A 22,318-nucleotide genomic window follows, 5' to 3' on the forward strand; every position below is an offset into this window, starting at 1 on the left:
ATATGGTGACTGAGGCATCATTCCCCATACTGATCTATAGTCAATGTTCTGTTATGGCAGAAGACTTCTTTACTGCATCTCTATATGAGTTACACTCTCAGTTATATGAGTTACAGTACTCAGTTATATGAGTTACACTCTCAGTTATATGAGTTACAGTACTCAGTTATATGAGTTACACTCTCAGTTCTATGAGTTACAGTACTCAGTTATATGAGTTACAGTACTCAGTTCTATGAGTTATAGTACTCTGTTATATGAGTTACACTCTCAGTTCTATGAGTTACAGTACTGAGTTATATGAGTTACAGTACTCAGTTCTATGAGTTAAAGTACTCAGTTCTATGAGTTATAGTACTCTGTTATATGAGTTACACTCTCAGTTCTATGAGTTACAGTACTGAGTTATATGAGTTACAGTACTCAGTTCTATGAGTTACAGTACTCAGTTATATGAGTTATAGTACTCTGTTATATGAGTTACACTCTCAGTTCTATGAGTTACAGTACTCAGTTATATGAGTTATAGTACTCTGTTATATGAGTTACACTCTCAGTTCTATGAGTTACAGTACTGAGTTATATGAGTTACAGTACTCAGTTCTATGAGTTACAGTACTCAGTTATATGAGTTATAGTACTCTGTTATGTGAGTTACACTCACAGTTCTATGAGTTAAAGTGCTCAGTTATATGAGTTATAGTGCTCAGTTATATGAGTTACAGTACTCTCTGTTATACGAGTTACACTCTCAGTTCTATGAGTTACAGTACTCAGTTATATGAGTTATAGTACTCTGTTATATGAGTTACAGTAATATCAGTTATATGAGTTACAGTAATCACAGTTCAGTTATATGAGTTACAGTACTCTGTTATATGAGTTACAGTACTCAGTTATATAGAGTTATAGTACTCTGTTATATGAGTTACACTCTCAGTTCTATGAGTTACAGTACTCAGTTATATGAGTTATAGTACTTGTTATGAGTTACAGTACAGTTATATGAGTTACAGTACTCAGTTCTATGAGTTACAGTACTCAGTTATATGAGTTATAGTACTCTGTTATGTGAGTTACACTCACAGTTCTATGAGTTAAAGTACTCAGTTATATGAGTTATAGTACTCTGTTATATGAGTTACAGTACTCTCTGTTATACGAGTTACACTCTCAGTTCTATGAGTTACAGTACTCAGTTATATGAGTTACAGTACTCAGTTATATGAGTTACAGTACTCTGTTATATGAGTTACAGTAATATCAGTTATATGAGTTACAGTACTCTGTTATATGAGTTACAGTACTCAGTTATATGAGTTACAGTACTCTGTTATATGAGTTACAGTACTCTGTTATATGAGTTACAATATTCTCAGTTATATGAGTTACAGTAATATCAGTTATATGAGTTACAGTACTCAGTTATATGAGTTACAGTAATATCAGTTATATGAGTTACAGTACTCTGTTATATGAGTTACAGTACTCAGTTATATGAGTTACAGTACTCAGTTATATGAGTTACAGTACTCTGTTATATGAGTTACAGTACTCTTGTTATATGAGTTACAGTAATATCAGTTATATGAGTTACAGTACTCTGTTATATGAGTTACAGTACTCAGTTATATGAGTTACAATATTCTCAGTTATATGAGTTACAGTAAGTACTCAGTTATATAAGTTACAGTACTCAGTTATATGAGTTACAATATTCTCAGTTATATGAGTTACAGTAAGTACTCAGTTATATAAGTTACAGTACTCAGTTATATGAGTTACAATATTCTCAGTTATATGAGTTACAGTACTCTCAGAAAACAGACATTATATACTAACAGGACCTTAGTGTTTTGTCATTCCTGTGTTTGGTGTTTGACCCATTTTGTGAATTCTTGGTTAGTGAGCGGACCCCAGACCTCACAACCATAAAGTGCAATGGGTCCTATAACTGATTCAAGTATTTTTTGCCAGATCCTAATTGGTATGTCAAATTTTATGTCCCTTTTGATGGCATAGAATGCCCTTCTTGCCTTGTCTCTCCGATCGTTCACAGCTTTGTGGAAGTTACCTGTGGCGCTGATGTTTAGGCTGATGTCTCTCTCGCTCTCTCTGTGTGTCTCTCCTTCCTCTCCCCCTCTCTCTCTCTCTCTCTCTCTCTCTCTCTCTCTCTCTCTCTCTCTCTCTATGAAAAATAATCTCTGAAGATTTCCCAATAAACCTGCAATAGCTGCCACATTGTTCCCAAGAACATCTACATCATGTGTTTTCTATCTTTGTGGTAAAAGACAATTGTGATGCGAGGAAAATCTCTCAGCAAGTACACAATGAATTATCATCTCATGATCACAAAACTTTTCCTCAAAGGATATTGTAGTCGCTGTCTGGTGTCTGGTGATCACACAGAACATCAAAAGGTCATATTTAGTTCATCAGCAAGACGATATCACTGAAACAGACACACTTTTAAACACAAAACATGAGAGCTTATGATAGTCTGTCTGGCCTGGGGCCTAAAGAAATCTACTTCCATGGTCTGATCAAACATCAGACATGTCCACACTATGTCTCCATGTTAAATAACACAGAGAGAGTATAATTCATTTCAGCCAGAGTTCCTCCTAGGTAGATCCACATTGAAGTTCCTATTATTTCAAAAGGAAACCATACGTTAACCCCTGAATGAGCAAACCTTAACAATAAAAAAATGCTGGTAGATGCAAGAAAAGCAATTTGGCCCATAGCCATGTTCCTTCAGTGGTACTTTAAAATGGAGAACAGTCGAGACTAACCAGAGGAACAAAGAGTCTGAGAACCATGGAACCAAAACCAACCGAAGATGATGCCGTTAAACTCTCAGGGATGATTTCAATGCCAAAGCACACATCTAGGAGATAAATCCCACCTATGGCCTGCGAGGTAAATTACTGATAGAGTTGATGTCTAGGTAGTCGGGGGAAAGGAAATAGTACTGAACAGCGAACCTGGGCAGCAGACCACCAACTCCCCCTCGCTGCCTCTCAATCTTCTCTGTTATGGCTATCCAAGCTCCCGTTGGGGTTCTCAAGAGTAATCTCAACACCCACCCAAACCCCCTCTGGCCCCGCACTCAACCCCCCCTCACCCCTTCTCCGGCATCACGGCTTAATAAATCAACTATGCAACAATGGCATTCGGTCCAGCACAGCCTCACACTCCTAAATACTGATATAAATTCAGAATCATGCCTCCAATTTCCTGGTGTGACGCAGGGAGAGGCATCTGAGCTCTCATTACCCCTGGACACACTGAGAGCGGAATAAGGGTCTGTCTGTCTGTCTGTCTGTCTGTCTGTCTGTCTGTCTGTCTGTCTGTCTGTCTGTGTGTATGTGCATGGGGGGGGGGGCACGTTGACACCCCCTTTCACCTGACTTGTCATTATTAGCAGGGGGGCAGAGACCTGATTAACATGGATGAGCTTTCCTCGAGAACCAAGAGGACACACACACACACACACACACACACACACACACACACACACACACACACACACACACACACACACACACACACACACACACACACACACACACACACACACACACACACACACCATTTGACTGTCCATGAAGCGTGATGTGTCTTCTTTCAGGGATGGATCAGTAGTGTGTGTCACTAATAAACCAAAAGGTCATGTGTCTGTCCGGGAACTAGCTGTGGCTCTGATCTATATGTCAATGTATTGTCCAGGTAAAACAGACATTGGTTTTGGAAGGAATTGAATATTTAACAACATGAACACATAGCTGCATTGGTGTTAAGAGTTAATCATTCAATAAATCTCTCTGTGAATTTAGAGCTTCTGTTTCCACAAAGGAAGCGTATCTGCACTTTATATGAAATTGACTAGATATCATGAACAACGCCTATGTAAGAACAGTGGAATAGCAAAGTATCCTATAATAACATGGTACTCCCACTGCTATTAGAGGCTCCTGAGTGGTGCAGCGGTCTAAGACACTGCATCTCAGTGGCTAGAGGCATCACTACAGACCATGGTTCGATCCTGGGCTATATCACAACCAGCTGTGAACGGGAGTCCCATAAAGCGGCACACAAATGTCCCAGCGTCGTCCGGGTTAGGAGAGGCTTTGGCCGGGGTAGGCCGTCATTGTAAAAAAGGAATTTGCGCTTAACTGACTTGCCTAGTTAAATATAGGCTAAAGAAAAAATGACAATGGCATAATATGGTACCTCCAGTATATACAGTGACTTGTGAAAGTATTCACCCCACTTGGCATTTTTCCTATTTTGTTTACTTACAACCTGGAATTAAAATAGATTTTGGGGGTGGGTTATATCATTTGTTTTAAACAACATGCCTACCACTTTGAAGATGCAAAATATTTTTCATTGTGAAACAAACAAGAAATTAGACCAAAAAAAACTGAACACTTGGGCGTACATAAATATTCACCCCCCAAAGTCAATACTTTGTAGAGCCACCCTTTGCAGCAATTACAGCTGCAAGTCTCTTGGGGTATGTCTCTATAAGCTTGGCACATATAGCCACTGAAATTTTTGCCCATTCTTCATGGCAAAACTGCTCCAGCTCCTTCAAATTGGATAGGTTCCGCTGGTGTACATCAATCTTTAAGTCATACCACAGATTCTCAATTGGATTGAGGTCTGGGTTTTGACTAGGCCATTCAAAAACATTTAAATGTTTGCCCTTAAACCACTCGAGTGTTGCTTTAGCAGTATGCTTAGGATCATTGTCCTGCTGGAAGGTGAACCTCTGTCCCAATCTCAAATCTCTGGAAGACTGAAACAGGTTTCCCTCAAGAATTTCCCTGTTTTTAGTGCCATCCATCATTCCTTCAATTCTGACCCGTTTCCCAGTCCCTGCCAGTGAAAAAAATCGCCACAGCATGATGCTGCCACCACCATGCTTCACCTTGGGGTTAGCGTTCTCGGGGTGATGAGAAGTGTTGGGTTTGTGCCAGACATAGCGTTTTCCTTGATGGCCAAAAAGCTCAATTTTACTCTCATCTGACCAGAGTACCTTTTTCCAAATGTTTGGAGGGTCTCCCACATGCCTTTTGGCGAACACCAAATGTGTTTGCTTATATTTTTTCTTAAAGCAATTGCTTTTTTCTGGCCACTTTTCCGTAAAGCCCCGCTCTCTGGAGTGTACGGCTTAAAGTGGTCTTATTTACAGATACACCAATCTCCGCTGTGAAGCTGTGCAGCTCCTACAGGGTTATCTTTGGTGGACTTTATTTAACAAATTATGTAACACAGAGGAGAAAAGAAAACGGAGGTAAAGGTCATCGTCCTTCTGACGCAGGCGGTCATGGGAAGAGCTGCATGATGACAAACTCTCTGTTTTTCCCTTAGAGGACTGAGATAACACAAACACCTCCTAAACAGAGAAGTATTTACACACATCTAACCCTAACACAGCTGAACTAGGTGGAGGTGGATGTCTGCTCTCCGTTTGTTGTTCCCCAAACTTTTAATGCCGATTTAGTGATACACCAACAAAGTTTCAAACTGGTAAACAAAGCCAACGAGCTGCACAACACTTCTGGAGATGAGATGCGACTCGATGGCTCCACAGAGAAAACTCTGTGGCCTTTTCCACAACACACATTGCTCCTCATTACCATAGCCAACGAGCCTCATCCATTACCACTTGAGCTGAGAGAGAAACACACGCCTTGAAAAGGACAGCGAGACGAGAGAGGCAACGTTAGCAAAATTAATAGGCACTCGCACCTCCCGCCCGTCGCACTCCTGCTCCTCGGACGATAAGGTTTAAGTGGTGGTGGGTACCTGAGGCACTGGAGATTTAAGTGGTGGTGGGTACCTGAGGCACTGGAGGTTTAAGTGGTGGTGGGTACCTGAGGAACTGGATTTATTGGGGTGTGGGGGGGTAGTGGCCTGAGGCATGGCTAATGGAAAGGTAGAGTAGACCAATGTGATACTCTGCATCTACTCTGTTCCCTGACTGAGTGTGTACCGAATAGAGATTAGCACAGCTAATCATGCAGGGAAGCCCTGTTCATTGTGTGAAAAATGAAACAAGTAAATGTTGATTTAATTGATTTTGTGTATGCAAGAGAGACAGGTAGAGAGAGAGAGAGAGAGAGAGAGAGAGAGAGAGAGAGAGAGAGAGAGAGAGGGATAATAAGATGGAGAGATATATAGAGAAAAAGAGAGAGAAGAAAGAGAGGGAGCGAGAGAGTGGGATAAAGAGAGAGGGAGAATAACAATTGATTGATTGATTGATTGATTATAACTGATTACTGCATCAAGCTGGTGAATTACATGAATCCAGTGTAATTGGCCTGTGGGTGATTGATGAGAGAGAGAGATTATATTTATTATATTCTCAGTACGCCACCAAATAAAATGTAAATATGTCAATTAAGAAGGAGACAAGTTGCAACACTCCTTCCATAATACCAATTATCAAATCAGCGAAAGGCTAGTCAGTTACCTTTTTCTTGCTGTTGTCGATTTCTTTTCTTTCTTTTTCTAACAAATTAGTGACGTTTTTTTTTAATGGTCATCCACTCACTGCATACAGAATATACTTGAAACTAGCTAATTAGACTTCTTCTAAATTGAAGCCAAACTATAAAATTGTTCTGTCATTAGACTACTGCCTTTCAACCCTTTAATTTCTCAACACTTCTCATTAGCAGCAGCTGAGAAGATCATTAATTAGTCTTTGACATTTAAAAACAACCGTTCAAAAATGATCAAGAGGAAGGTATTAATTTGACTACTCGAACACCGCAAGTTTTTCAAACGTTCATCCATAACCAAGACCAAAACAAATGGTTCTTGGCCACTCATGGATAACTGGGTAGTCTACCCTCTTTGGGGAAACAATAAGAAGGAAGCCATTCAGGTAACGTTATCATGGCTGGTTGATGAGGTAACTCACTGTTCACAGGCAGTAGGAGGATTGTGAAGTCAATTGTTTTTTCAACTGTATCATGGCTGTCAGAAGGTCCTCATTGTTAGGACAGCAGACAGGCTGGTCAGTGCGTTCTGTCCCCGACCAGCAAACTCTCCAGCATCAGTCCACTTGTCACAAAGTTCAGACTAGAAGCTATTCTAGTCGAATCCCCGAGCTGACAAGGTAGTTCGAATCCCCGAGCTGACAAGGTACAAATCTGTCGTTCTGCCCCTGAACAGGCAGTTAACCCACTGTTCCTAGGCCGTCATTGAAAATAAGAATTTGTTCTTAACTGACTTGCCTAGTGAAATAAAGGTTAAAAAAAATAAATTGTACATTATGCCTTGAATCTATTCTACCGTGCCCAGAAATCTGCTCCTTTTACTCTCTGTTCTGTACGTTCTAGACGACCAGTTATTTTAGCCTTTAGCCGTACCCTTATTCTACTCCTCTTCTGTTCCTCTGGTGATGTAGAGGTTAATCCAGGCCCTGCAGTGCCTAGCTCCACTTCCATTCCCCAGGCACTATCATTTGTTGACTTCTGTGACTGTAAAAGCCTTGATTTCATGCATGTTAACATTAGAAGCATCCTCCCTAAGTTTGTTTTATTCACTGCCCTAGCACACTTTTCCAACCCGGATGTCCTAGCCGTATATGAATCCTGGCTCAGAAAGAGCACCAAAAACTCTGAAATTTCCATCCCTAACTATAGTATTTTCCGACAAGCTTGAACTGCCAAAGGGGGCGGTGTTGCAATCTACTGCAGAGATAGCCTGCAGAGTTCTGTCTTACTATCCAGGTCTGTAACCCAAACAGTTTGAGCTTCTACTTTTAAAAATCCACCTTTCCAGAAACAAGTCTCTCACCGTTGCCGCTTGCTATAGATCCCCTTCAGCCCCCAGCTGTGCCCTGGACACCATATGTGAACTGATTGCCCCATAGGTGAACTGATTGGTCACCTAGCAGCTCGTGCAGTCAAACGACCACCCCTCATCACTATCGAACGCTCCCTGAAACACTTCAGCGAGCAGGCCTTCCTAATCGACCTGGCCCGGGTATCCTGGAAGGATATTGACCTCACCCCATCAGTAGAGGATGCCTGGTCATTCTTTAAAAGTGCCTTCCTCACCATCTTAAATAAGCGTGCTCTTTTCAAAGAATGTAGAACCAGGAACAGATAGAAAAATGCTTATTGAAACCTGCCCGCCCATCCAGCATCACTACATCACTGGACGGTTCTGACTTAGAATATGTGGACAACTACAAATACCTAGGTGTCTGGCTAGACTGTAAAATCTCCTTCCAGACTCACATTAAGCATCTCCAATCCAAAATTAAATCTAGAATCGGTTTCCTATTTCGCAACAAAGCCTCCTTCACTCATGCTGCCAAACATACCCTTGTAAAACTGACCATCCTACTGATCCTCGACTTCGGCGATGTCATCTATAAAATAGCCTCCAACACTCTACTCAACAAATTGGATACAGTCTATCACAGTGCCATCCGTTTTGTCACCAAAGCCCTATATATTACCCACCACTGCGACCTGTACGCTCTCTTTGGCAGGACAACGCTTCATACTCGTCGCCAAACACACTGGCTCAGGTCATCTACAAGTCTCTGCTAGGTAAAGCCCCGCCTTATCTCAGCTCACTGGTCACCATAGCAGCCCCCACTCGTAGCACGCGCTCCAGCAGGTATATCTCACTGGTCACCCCCAAAGCCAATTCCTCCTTTGGCCACCGTTCGTTCCAGTGCTCTGCTGCCAATGACTGGAACAAACTGCAAAAATCACTGAAGCTGGAGACCCATATCTCCCTCACTAGCTTTAAGCACCAGCTGTCAGAGCAGCTCACAGATCACTGCACCTGTACATAGCCCATCTGTAAACAGCCCATCCAACTATCTCATCCCCATACTGTATTTATTTATTTATCTTGCTCATTTGCACCCCAGTATCTCTACGTGCACATTCTTCTGCACATCTACCATTCCAGTGCTAGGACTGAGAGTAAGACGTTTTGAAAGCTATTTCAGACACTAAGGATAGAAGGTGAGGAATGAGGACGCTTTGGTAACAGCAGGAGAAACCATGAAGTGAAAAACCAGCTATAACAACTTTCTAATTAAAAAAGACAGGATGAGCTGAGAGTTGTTGACAGCTCTTTCAGATGTTAAGGATAGAAGGGGAGGAATGAGGAAGCTGTGGTAACAGTAGCAAAAACCATGACAGTGCACCCGGAAATGAGACAGTGAAAAAGCAGCTTTTGTATCTGGCCATGTTGTGCCCCTACTGTTCTAAATAACAAATTAAACATAATGGAACAAAACATGTAGTCAACATTAGGAGAAACAAGTCAGCTGAACCAAAAAGTAGACTTGTATTTATCCTCTTTAAACCATGTACACTGAGTGGACAAAATATTAGGAACACTATTTTGATGACATACACTGACCGGGTGAATCCAGGTGAAAGCTATGATCCCTTATTGATGTCACCAGTTAAATCCACTTCAATCAGTGTCGATGAAGGGGAGGAGACAGGTTATTAAAGAAGGATTTTTAAGCCTTGAGATAATTGAGACATGGATTGTGTATGTGTGTCATTCAGAGGGTGAATGGGCAAGACAAAAGACTTAAGTGCCTTTGAACGGGGTATGGTAGTAAGTGTGTCAAGAACTGCAACGCTGCTGGGTTTTTCACGCTCAACAGTTTCCCGTGTGTATCAAGAATGTTCCACCACCCAAAGAACATCCAGCCAACTTGACACAACTGTTGGAAGCATTAGAGTCAACATGGGCCAGAATCCCTGTGGAACGCTTTGGACACCTTGTAGAGCCCATGGCCTGATGAAGCGAGGCTGCAACTCAATACTAGGAAGGTATATATTTGTGTAGAGGAATAGCACTAGGCCTGTGTTTCCAAAACCTTCAAGAAAACCAAGATGAGTTAATTAGTTGAATCAGGCTTTGCTAGTTCAGGAATAGATAAGCAAAGTGGAACTGGCTGGGGGTACCCAAGGAGAGTTAGTGAAAGATCCACTGTGTCCAGATGAGTGCTAGCTTTTCCAGGCATAGGCCAGTACTAAAACGGTCATTGATTAGAGGGCTAAACTCTGAGCCTGCAGTCTGTCAGTGCTCAGGGACCGGTAATCAATTATCCAATGCTAATTGAGTCCCTATTCACTGCCTGTTCATCCACTACCTCACAGGACAGACAAGTACATGCACACACACACACATCCATGCACGCACACACGCACGCACGCACACACACACACACACACACACACACACACACACACACACACACATGGATGCATGCACACGCACACACACACACACACACACACACACACACACACACACACACACACACACACACACACACACACACACACACACACACACACACACACACACGCACACACATGGATGCATGCACACACACACACACACACACACACACACACACACACACACACACACACACACACACACACACACACACACACGCAAATACACACACACACAAATACACACACACACACCAGGGCAGAACCCAACCCAGATGGCAGGAAAATAACCTCCAAATAATAACTTACCAATTAGGCAACGATGGGCCACTGTAATCTAATAGTTTTATAAAAATGACTGTTAGTCTCCCGAGGGGCTCTCCTTTCCTGACTCCTGATGGTTCCTGATGACTGGAGGTACTGGGGTGGACCCTCTCTGGCCTGGAGGAAACAGGCTGATCTGATCTGATCAAAATTGCACCAGATGAGACACACGGTTGGTTCAGTGGCTCAGGAACTCAGCACTTTTCACTGTTATCTCTGTTCTGTTGACAGACATTGTTTCTCTACGGGCGCTAGTGGACGTGAATTAAACTGAATGAATTAAACTGATTGAGCCTCGGGCAGGAAGATAAAGGACTAAATGGAGTTCATTGAGAGAAGGCACTCTCAGAAAAGCAGCTCTGTTTTATTAAATGCAGTTAGAGACAATATAATGTTTCCTATGATTACCCTCTTCCTCTCACTTGTATAGAAGTCTATCTTAATCTCAATCTTAGTTTAACTTCTTCGAGATAGGGGGCGCTCTTTTAATTTTTGGATAAAAAAACGTTACAGTTATAAACAAGATATTTTGTCACGAAAATATGCTCGACTATGCATGTAATTGAAAGCTTTGGAAAGAAAAAGCTCTGACGTTTCCAAAACTGCAAAGATATTATCTGTGAGTGCCCCAGAACTAATGCTACAGGCGAAACCAACATGAAATTTCATACAGGAAATGCCCCAGATTCTGAAGGCGCTGTGTTCCAATGTCTCCTTATATGGCTGTGAATGCGCCAGGAATGAGCCTGCCCTTTCTGTCGTTTCCCCAAGGTGTCTGCAGCATTGTGACATATTTGTAGGCATATCATTGGAAGATTGACCATAAGAGACTACATTTACCAGGTGTCCGCCCGTTGTCCTGCGTCAAAATTATTGCGTAATCTCTAGGTCCATGCGCGTTCCATTTCTTCAGAGGAGAAATGAAACTGCCACGAATGATTTATCATCGAATAGATATGTGAAAAACACCTTGAGGATTGATTCTAAACAACATTTGCCATGTTTCTGTCGATATTATGGAGTTAATTTGGAAAAAAGTTTGCGTTGTAATGACTTAATTTTCGTTTTTTTTCTTACCCAAACGTGATGAAGAAAACGGAGCGATTTGTCTACACAAATAATCTTTTTATAAAAACTGAACATTTGCTATCTAACTGAGAGTCTCCTCATTGAAAACATCTGAAGTTCTTCAAAGGTAAATGATTTTATTTGAATGCTTTTCTTGTTTTTGTGAAAATGTTGCATGCTGAATGCCAGGCTTAATGCTATGCTAGGCTATCAATACTGTTACACAAATGCTTGTTTAGCTATGGTTCAAAAGCATATTTTGAAAATCTGAGATGACAGTGTTGTTAACAAAAGGCTAAGCTTGAGAGCTCATATATTTATTTAATTTCATTTGCGATTTTCATGAATAGTTAACGTTGCGTTATGCTAATGAGCTTGCGGAGAGAATTACACTCCTGGATACAGGTTTTTTTCATAGCCAAACGTGATGAACAAAACGGAGCGATTTGTCCTACACAAATAATATTTTTGTAAAAACTGAACATTTGCTATCTAACTGAGAGTCACCTCATTGTAAACATCTGAAGTTCTTCAAAGGTAAATTATTTTATTTGAATGCTTTTCTTGTTTTTGTGAAAATGTTGCATGCTGAATGCTAGGCTAAATGCTATGCTAGGCTATCAATACTCTTACACAAATGCTTGTTTAGATATGGTTAAAAAGCATAATTTGAACATCTGAGATGACAGTGTTGTTAACAAAAGGCTAAGCTTGAGAGCAAATATATTTATTTCATTTCATTTGCGATTTTCATGAATAGTTAACGTTGCGTTATGGTAATGAGCTTGAGGCTGTATTCACGATCCCGGATCCGGGATGGCTAGAATCAAGAGGTTAATAAAACAGTTTCAAGATGGAGCTGCTTTCCTGGGACTATCCTCTCTGTCTTCTAAAGAACTTCACCTTATTCTATAGATTTGCTGTATTAGAAAGGAGATTTTGAAAGTGTAAAGTGTGCCTCAAACAGTTGGTTGAAGTTGAACAACCCTAACTCTAAAAAGTTGTTTACAAACGTCTATGCTTTTAGTTTGATTGTACCGACTGCGAGCTCTCCCTCTCTTCATCCTCAAACTCCTTGAGAACCCTTGTCCCCCAACAAAAAGAATCAAACTTGTTACAACAAACAAACTGCTCCAAAATCACAACCAGACAAGTGTTATTACTGTAATAGACCAATAGCCCCCCAAAAACCAAACACTTCACACTTCATTCAACAGGTCCCATTACTGACAGTTCACTAAACATGGCTGTTGTATCATTTGGCCAGTGGGAAGGTGGGTCTGTGGGTGGGGGAGGGTCCTTGCAAAAGAGGATTCTAATAATATCCCTTCCATACTAAGATGCCAACTTTATCATACTGCCAACTTTATCATACTGCCAACTTTATCATACTGCCAACTTTATCATACTGCCAACTTTATCATACTGCCAACTTTTTCCCGCCTTTTCTTTATATTTGAAAGGCCGGGATCAAAGCCAACACTTTCATTTCCGCCAAACGACCTCGTAATCATTTCAGTAAAGTTCTGCCTGCGGCTTTGTATGAAACATAGCCGCAATGCTGAGGCGGCATTGGCACGCACTACGCTTCTAAAGTCTTGACGGTTGCTAAGGCAACGCCCGTTTACCATCCTCCTGCCAGTTGTAAAACTTTGCGAGGGAAGTCACTTCACCCATCTGTTCACATAACCCACCACATGCACTGCTTTATTACCCACTTTGATCCATAAAGAATCGCTGAGGGAATAAATATCACCGAATGATGAAAATATTGGACTAAAGTTTCACAGGTTGATTGCTTTGCTCTTCACTCACAGTCGTTTATTAGCCCAGGCCTACTACCTACCAAAAGCCTGTGACTTCACTGACTCGTCTGATAATCAATCAATGTAATTTTGTTTCACTGACTCATCTGATAATCAATCAATGTGATTTTGTTTGACTGACTCGTCTGATAATCAATCAATGTGATTTTGTTTGACTGACTCGTCTGACAAATCAATCAATGTGATTTTGTTTGACTGACTCATCTGATAATCAATCAATGTGATTTTGTTTCACTGACTCATCTGATAATCAATCAACGTGATTTTGTTTCACTGACTCATCTGATAATCAATCAACGTGATTTTGTTTCACTGACTCATCTGATAATCAATCAATGTGATTTTGTTTCACTGACTCATCTGATAATCAATCAATGTGATTTTGTTTCACTGACTCATCTGATAATCAATCAACGTGATTTTGTTTCACTGACTCATCTGATAATCAATCAACGTGATTTTGTTTCACTGACTCATCTGATAATCAATCAATGTGATTTTGTTTCACTGACTCATCTGATAATCAATCAATGTGATTTTGTTTCACTGACTCATCTGATAATCAATCAACGTGATTTTGTTTCACTGACTCATCTGATAATCAATCAATGTGATTTTGTTTCACTGATTCACTGAATTGTTTTCTGGCTGGGCAAATAAGTGGAGGTGGTAGCTCGCTTGCTCATCTACCTCTCATTAGAAACATTTAGCGTGCTATAATGTAGCCTAAATCAAGTGTAGGCCTATTTTTTTGCTCAATCGCATATAGGCAACTCCAAAAGCCTGCAGAGGTTGTGGAATAAGAATGAGACTCACATGCTTTTGAAATTAGGATTGTTATTATTTTCTATGGGTATCATGCTGAAGGTAAGACCCTACGCCTGCTTTCTAACAGAGCGGAGGGAGGGTAGGAAAGAGATGAAACCTGGATAAAAAAAGCATGATTGGGCTCTGTTTCAAAATATCACTCCGCCAAGAGTGTGCTGTCATCAAGGCAAAGGGAGGCTACTTATGTTTTGATTTGTTGAACACTTGTTTGTTTACTACACGATTCCATGTGTGTTATTTTATAGTTTTGATGTCTTCACTATTATTCTACAATGTAGAAATAGTAAAAAATAAAGAAAAACCCTTGAATGAGAAGGTGTGTCCTAACTTTTGACTGGTACTGTACATATGTGTGTTGACTGTGAATAGGTAGGTGTGTCTTGTCTGTTTAATGAACAAAATAACGACCTATTGATTTAAATTGGATGGCGCAGCAATGGCTGCACGGACTCATAACATAGGCCTGATTATCTCAAAATATGTAATTCTATTCTTTTGAAAACACATTATATTCGTCTTGTGTTTCTTAGGACCTGCCTAAAGGAATGAATCATGGATTTTTTTTGATGGTGTATATTCTCAATAGATTTATTAAAATAAACCCCTCTCCACTACTACCAATCATTCCCCACTAGAGGTATAAAACAACACATAGGTAAGAACTTGGTAAAAGTTCTTGTAAGCGGGTCATATAAACATCTTTTTTACAGCAAAATATCGTCAATTCTATGTGAAAGCAGTATTAAGGGTTCAGATAAAACAAAGGTCAAATGACTCACTTGGGTGTCTGAATGTCAGCTGCTTCCAGACCTATGCGATTTCCCAGCTGGAACTCGTGTGACTTAGATCGGTGCAGCGCCGTGAAGCCAGGCAGCAGGTGGATGAGCTTTCGGCTGGGGGGTGGGGGCGTCCCGGGAGCCTTCACCTTGTTCCTGCGCCTCATGGGGGGCGTGCCCGGGGGGGTCATGCTGTTGACCACCAGAGGAGTCCGGGGAGGGGTGTGGGCAAAGTGCCTCTGGCGGGGCGAGGGGGGCAGGGAGCGGTGGCCCATGTCCATTGGGGGAAAGGCCCCCAGTCCCAGGTGGCTGTCCACGGTGAGGCGGTCTGGCTGGACATAGGGGCCGTATGGATAGGGTAGCAAGGCCTGGGGGCTGTGATATTGGCTGTGGTGCTGCTGCTTGTACTTGGCCTGGACCTTGGGGCTTTGGGAGAGCTGGAAGCGGACCCACTGGCTGGGTTCGGGAGAGGGGAAGGGAGTGTTCTCCTTGCCGGACTCGGAGGTGGGCCACTGGATGGACCAGTCCTGTTTGGCGTGGCTGCCCGCTAGAGGAGGGAGGAGGAGGAGGAACATGTTACAAACAACATAAACATTTACATTTATACTCATTTAACGATAATAATAAAACAAATATTTTATTATAAAAAAATAATGGCCTGATGATAGAGCAAAGAAGAGAGAGAGCATGCATCTGACATCAAGAGCAGATGCAATGTAGCATGGGGTTCAGATAGGAGAGGAGTAGAGGACAGTGATGCTTGACGAACCACAGCCACCTTGATCACTAAACATTAGATGAGAAGCTAGAGATGGGGGTTCATGCTGAGTAAATGAGACAGAATAGTTTGGTTTGGGAAAGCAGTGAAGAGAGAAATTATATTTTCAGCTTAAATGGAAATAATCACCTCCGTTATTGGGCAATGTCTCATCCTCAAGTTGTTCTGGAAAGAAAAGAAAAGGAAAGAAAAGTTTATAGATTTTATAAAAAGATCGATAAAATATTCTGCAGTACCCTGATAATTTGTTGTTTCCCTCTCTCACACTGCCCTTTAGAGACCCAGCTATTGTAGTAATCACATGCTCTAAAGAGCTCTCAGAATCAAAACTCTGACTACATTATCTGATCCAGTTCAATAACACTAATGGCTATGAACTCCTTAGGACTTTTTCTTATCTGGGATGGTTTGAGACAAGGCCACCAGAGACTTCTGGAGGGAGAAGGAGAATGAGATAGAGGGGGAGATGTAGTGAGGAGAGGAGAGGAGAGGAGAGGAGAGGAGAGTAGAGGAGAGGAGAGGAGAGTGAGAGGAGGGAGAGGAGAGGAGAGGAGAGAGGAGAGGAGGGAGAGAGGAGAGGAGAGGAGAGGAGGAGAGGAGAGGAGGGAGAGGAGAGGAGAGGAGAGGGGGAGAGGGAGAGGAGAGGAGGAGAGAGAGGAGAGGAGAGAGGGAGAGGAGAGAGGGAGAGGAGAGGAGAGGAGAGGAGAGGAGAGGAGGAGAGGAGGAAAGGGAGAGAGAGGCCTGTATTAACACGAGTGAGCGACTGAATGTCTTAAGGCCTCTCGTATGAGGTCAGGGGTCAAAGTATCTCTTCAGGACGACATCACATACATGTTCCCTCTGTGTCAGACTGAGACACACCCCGGGACAGTACACACACACACACACACACACACACACACACACACACACACACACACACACACACACACACACACACACACACACACACACACACACACACACACACACACACACACACACACACACACACACACACACACACACACACACACACAGCGAGTGGCAGACACTCCTGGGGACATGAGAGTACAGTTTATGTACACTAGAGGAGTCCTCAGGGATGTGTCCAATGGAAGATGGGTTGGTTGTCAAATTACATCCCTCAATAACTGCGGGTGACGTCAAAGAGTTAGTCATTCTAGTTTCATGGTATACGTCATGCTCTGTTCTTCAGATAAACAACATATAACAACAATGGAAAGCTTCCTATCAGATCATATAGGCTACAGTTGACAGACTGTCTGCTTGCATGGATCTCCTACACACAACCACTATCAGTGGTGTCTCAACCTACATGAGGTACTCATGGTGTTGCATATTAATCAACTTAATGCATAAGCAGGGCCAAATGAGTTAACCACTGAGATGAGAGAGACGTGTGATGATGGAGGAGATCTGTATACGGGGTTCTATAGTACAAGGGTCCTGGGGTGGAGACAGACCTCACTGCTCTCCTTTCTCCTGGAGGCGGACCAGCCTCCTTCCCGTACTTTAAACACACACACTTACACAAGGCCACACACGCACGCACGCACACACACACACACACACACACACACTGATGGGTCTCTGAAACAGATTTGAAGTGTGCTGCACAGTGCACCAAACTCCTCAGACAGGACCAGGATGCAACAGGAAAAGAGACCAACGAAGCGCTCCTTAACTGCTCAGAAAGGAATAGAAGGGGAGGATAACCCACCCTCAAGCATCCTTCATCAGCAAAAACGTATGGCAAACAAGACACTGGATATTAAAACGTTTGGCATCTCCTCACTTTAAATGTTTTGAAATCATCAAAGAGCCTTCTTCACCTGTGGATACCAATAAACTGGCATTAGCTCTGTTAATATAGATGATGACGAGACACACACACACACACACACACACACACACACACACACACACACACACACACACACACACACACACACACACAAAGCATGTGATACTGATCAAATTACAGCCCAGGCATAAATTACACACAGGACCTGAATAATCCAATATTGTCTGCAAACATCCATGTAACTAATGAACAGTAGGAATAATCCCTCTCTAGAGTATATTAGGGTATCCATTTCCTTGGTGTCTTTTAGTAAAAGATCATTTTAAATGGTTTCTGTAATACTGTTGTCAGGGCTAGAGAGGGGAAGGGATGTAGAGAAAGAATGAAGTCTAACCAGATACATAAAAATGTTTGGCTCTGTAACGGCTCAATTTACCAACCATACTAGTTTCTTAGCAACTGCTTTATTAAAATATTAACAGAGCTTCCTAGGGGCGGCAGGTGGCCGAGTGTTGGGCCAGTAACCGAAAGGTTACCAGAACTGACAAGGTAAAAAATCTGTTCTGCCCCAGAACAAGGCCGTTAACCCACTGTAGGCTGTCATTGTAAATAATAATCTGTTCTGCCCCAGAACAAGGCCATTAACCCACTGTAGGCTGTCATTGTAAATAATAATCTGTTCTGCCCCAGAACAAGGCCGTTAACCCACTGTAGGCTGTCATTGTAAATAATAATCTGTTCTGCCCCAGAACAAGGCCATTAACCCACTGTAGGCTGTCATTGTAAATAATAATCTGTTCTGCCCCAGAACAAGGCCGATAACCCACTGTAGGCTGTCATTGTAAATAATAATCTGTTCTGCCCCAGAACAAGGCCGTTAACCCACTGTAGGCTGTCATTGTAAATAATAATCTGTTCTGCCCCAGAACAAGGCCGTTAACCCACTGTAGGCTGTCATTGTAAATAATAATCTGTTCTGCCCCAGAACAAGGCCGTTAACCCACTGTAGGCTGTCATTGTAAATAATAATCTGTTCTGCCCCAGAACAAGGCCGTTAACCCACTGTAGGCTGTCATTGTAAATAATAATCTGTTCTGCCCCAGAACAAGGCCGTTAACCCACTGTAGGCTGCCATTGTAAATAATAATCTGTTCTGCCCCAGAACAAGGCCGTTAACCCACTGTAGGCTGTCATTGTAAATAATAATCTGTTCTGCCCCAGAACAAGGCCGATAACCCACTGTAGGCTGTCATTGTAAATAATAATCTGTTCTGCCCCAGAACAAGGCCGTTAACCCACTGTAGGCTGTCATTGTAAATAATAATCTGTTCTGCCCCAGAACAAGGCCGTTAACCCACTGTAGGCTGTCATTGTAAATAATAATCTGTTCTGCCCCAGAACAAGGCTGTTAACCCACTGTAGGCTGTCATTGTAAATAATAATCTGTTCTGCCCCAGAACAAGGCCGTTAACCCACTGTAGGCTGCCATTGTAAATAATAATCTGTTCTGCCCCAGAACAAGGCCGTTAACCCACTGTAGGCTGTCATTGTAAATAATAATCTGTTCTGCCCCAGAACAAGGCCGATAACCCACTGTAGGCTGTCATTGTAAATAATAATCTGTTCTGCCCCAGAACAAGGCCGTTAACCCACTGTAGGCTGTCATTGTAAATAATAATCTGTTCTGCCCCAGAACAAGGCCGTTAACCCACTGTAGGCTGTCATTGTAAATAAAATCTGTTCTGTTCTGCTGTCCCCAGAACAAGGCCGTTAACCCACTGTAGGCTGTCATTGTAAATAATAATCTGTTCTGCCCCAGAACAAGGCCGTTAACCCACTGTAGGCTGTCATTGTAAATAATAATCTGTTCTGCCCCAGAACAAGGCCGATAACCCACTGTAGGCTGTCATTGTAAATAATAATCTGTTCTGCCCCAGAACAAGGCCGTTAACCCACTGTAGGCTGTCATTGTAAATAATAATTTGTTTTTAACTGACTTGCCTGGTTAAAACAAAACATAAATAAATGAACTGCAGTTACTTCATGTGACCTCACAACAAAAAGACAAAACCTTTTTTCTTCTCATTCTATGGAGTGTAATTCTCATTCTATGGAGTGTAATTCTCATTATATGGAGTGTAACTCTCAATTTATGGAGTCTCATTCTATGGAGTGTAAGTCTCATTCTATGGAGTGTAATTCTCATTCTATGGAGTATAACTCTCATTCTGTGGAGTGTAATTCTCATTCTATGGAGTGTAATTCTCATTCTATGGAGTATAACTCTCAATCTATGGAGTGTAATTCTCATTCTATGGAGTATAACTCTCATTCTATGGAGTGTAATTCTCATTCTATGGAGTGTAATTCTCATTCTATGGAGTGTAATTCTCATTCTATGGAGTGTAATTCTCATTCTATGGAGTATAACTCTCAATCTATGGAGTGTAATTCTCATTCTATGGAGTATAACTCTCATTCTGTGGAGTGTAATTCTCATTCTATGGAGTGTAATTCTCATTCTATGGAGTATAACTCTCAATCTATGGAGTGTAATTCTCATTCTATGGAGTGTAATTCTCATTCTATGGGGTGTAATTCTCATTCTATGGAGTGTAATTCTCATTCTATGGAGTATAACTCTCAATCTATGGAGTGTAATTCTCATTCTATGGAGTGTAATTCTCATTCTATGGGGTGTAATTCTCATTCTATGGAGTGTAATTCTCATTCTATGGAGTATAACTCTCAATCTATGGAGTATAACTCTCAATTCATGGAGTCTCATTCTATGGAGTGTAATTCTCATTCTATGGAGTGTAATTCTCATTCTATGGAGTATAACTCTCAATTTATGGAGTCTCAATCTATGGAGTATAACTCTCATTCTATGGAGTGTAATTCTCATTCTATGGAGTGTAACTCTCATTCTATGGGGTGTAATTCTCATTGTATGGAGTGTAACTCTCATTCTGTGGAGTGTAACTCTCATTCTATGGGGTGTAATTCTCATTCTATGGAGTGTAACTCTCATTCTATGGGGTGTAATTCTCATTCTATGGAGTGTAACTCTCATTCTATGGGGTGTAATTCTCATTCTATGGGGTGTAGTTCTCATTCTATGGAGTGTAACTCTCATTCTATGGAGTGTAATTCTCATTCTATGGAGTGTAACTCTCATTCTATGGGGTGTAATTCTCATTCTATGGGGTGTAGTTCTCATTCTATGGAGTATAACTCTCATTTGTGGAGTGTAATTCTCATTCTATGGAGTGTAACTCTCATTCTATGGGGTGTAATTCTCATTCTATGGAGTGTAATTCTCATTCTATGGAGTGTAACTCTCATTCTATGGAGTGTAATTCTCATTCTATGGAGTATAACTCTCAATTTATGAAGTCTCAATCTATGGAGTATAACTCACATTCTATGGAGTGTAATTCTCATTCTATGGAGTATAACTCTCATTCTATGGAGTGTAATTCTCATTCTATGGAGTGTAACTCTCATTCTATGGGGTGTACTTCTCATTCTATGGAGTGTAACTCTCATTCTATGGGGTGTAATTCTCATTCTATGGAGTGTAACTCTCATTCTATGGAGTGTAACTCTCATTCTATGGGGTTTAATTCTCATTCTATGGAGTGTAACTCTCATTCTATGGAGTGTAACTCTCATTCTATGGGGTGTAATTCTCATTCTATGGAGTATAACTCTCATTCTATGGAGTGTAATTCTCATTCTATGGAGTGTAACTCTCAATTTATGGAGTCTCAATCTATGGAGTATAACTCTCATTCTGTGGAGTGTAAATCTCATTCTATGGAGTGTAAATCTCAATCTATGGAGTATAACTCTCATTCTATGGAGTGTAACTCTCATTCTATGGAGTGTAAATCTCATTCTATGGAGTGTATCTCTCATTCTATGGAGTCTCATTCTCATTCTATGGAGTGTAATTCTAATTCTATGGAGTATAACTTTCATTCTATGGAGTGTAACTCTCATTCTATGGAGTATAACTCTCATTCTATGGAGTGTAAATCTCATTCTATGGAGTCTCATTCTCATTCTATGGAGTGTAATTCTAATTCTATGGAGTGTAAATCTCATTCTATGGAGTGTAAATCTCATTCTATGGAGTGTAATTCTAATTCTATGGAGTATAACTCTCATTCTATGGAGTCATTCTAATTCTCTCTTCTCCTTTCTTGTCCTCTCCTCTCTTCTCCTCTCCTCCTCTCCTTTCTTCTCCTCCTCTCTTGTCCTCTCCTCTCTTCTCCCCCTCTCTTGTCCTCTCCTCTCCTCTTCTCTCTTGTCCTCTCCTCTCGTGTCCCCTCCTCCTCTCCTCTCTTGTCCTCTCCTCTCTTCTCCTCTCCTCCTCTTCCCTCTTGTCCTCTCCTCTCTTGTCCCCTCCTCCTCTCCTCTCTTGTCCTCTCCTCTCTTCCTCTCCTCTCTTGTCATCTCCTCCTCTCCTCTCTTGTCCTCTCCTCTCTTCTCCTCCTCTCTCTTGTCCTCTCCTCTCTTGTCCTCTCCTCTCTTCTCCTCCTCTCTTGTCCTCTCCTCATCTCCTCTTCTTTCTATACTCACAGATGGCATTTGAAGCCAATTAGTTGTGAGTGTAAGCACTACAGTCTTAAGGCAGGGCAGGCGCTGGG

At 41.6% G+C, this 22,318-nt stretch overlaps 1 protein-coding gene across 3 annotated transcripts in view; it reads right to left on the reverse strand.

Moving 5' to 3' along the window:
* Nucleotides 1-22,318, reverse strand: part of LOC118371988 (kinase suppressor of Ras 2-like) — a 122,607-nt gene that overhangs the window by 76,303 nt on the left and 23,986 nt on the right. For all 3 annotated transcript variants that reach the window (XM_052479220.1, XM_052479221.1, XM_052479219.1), the window contains exons 4-5: nt 15,983-16,018; nt 15,079-15,622 (exon numbers count right to left, since the gene is read on the reverse strand). In XM_052479220.1, the coding sequence (XP_052335180.1) occupies nt 15,079-15,622; nt 15,983-16,018 (580 nt within the window). The remainder of the gene's footprint in view (nt 1-15,078; nt 15,623-15,982; nt 16,019-22,318) is intronic.

The sequence above is a fragment of the Oncorhynchus keta genome, chromosome 25 (genome assembly GCF_023373465.1).
Source record: "Oncorhynchus keta strain PuntledgeMale-10-30-2019 chromosome 25, Oket_V2, whole genome shotgun sequence".
NCBI lineage: Eukaryota > Metazoa > Chordata > Actinopteri > Salmoniformes > Salmonidae > Oncorhynchus > Oncorhynchus keta.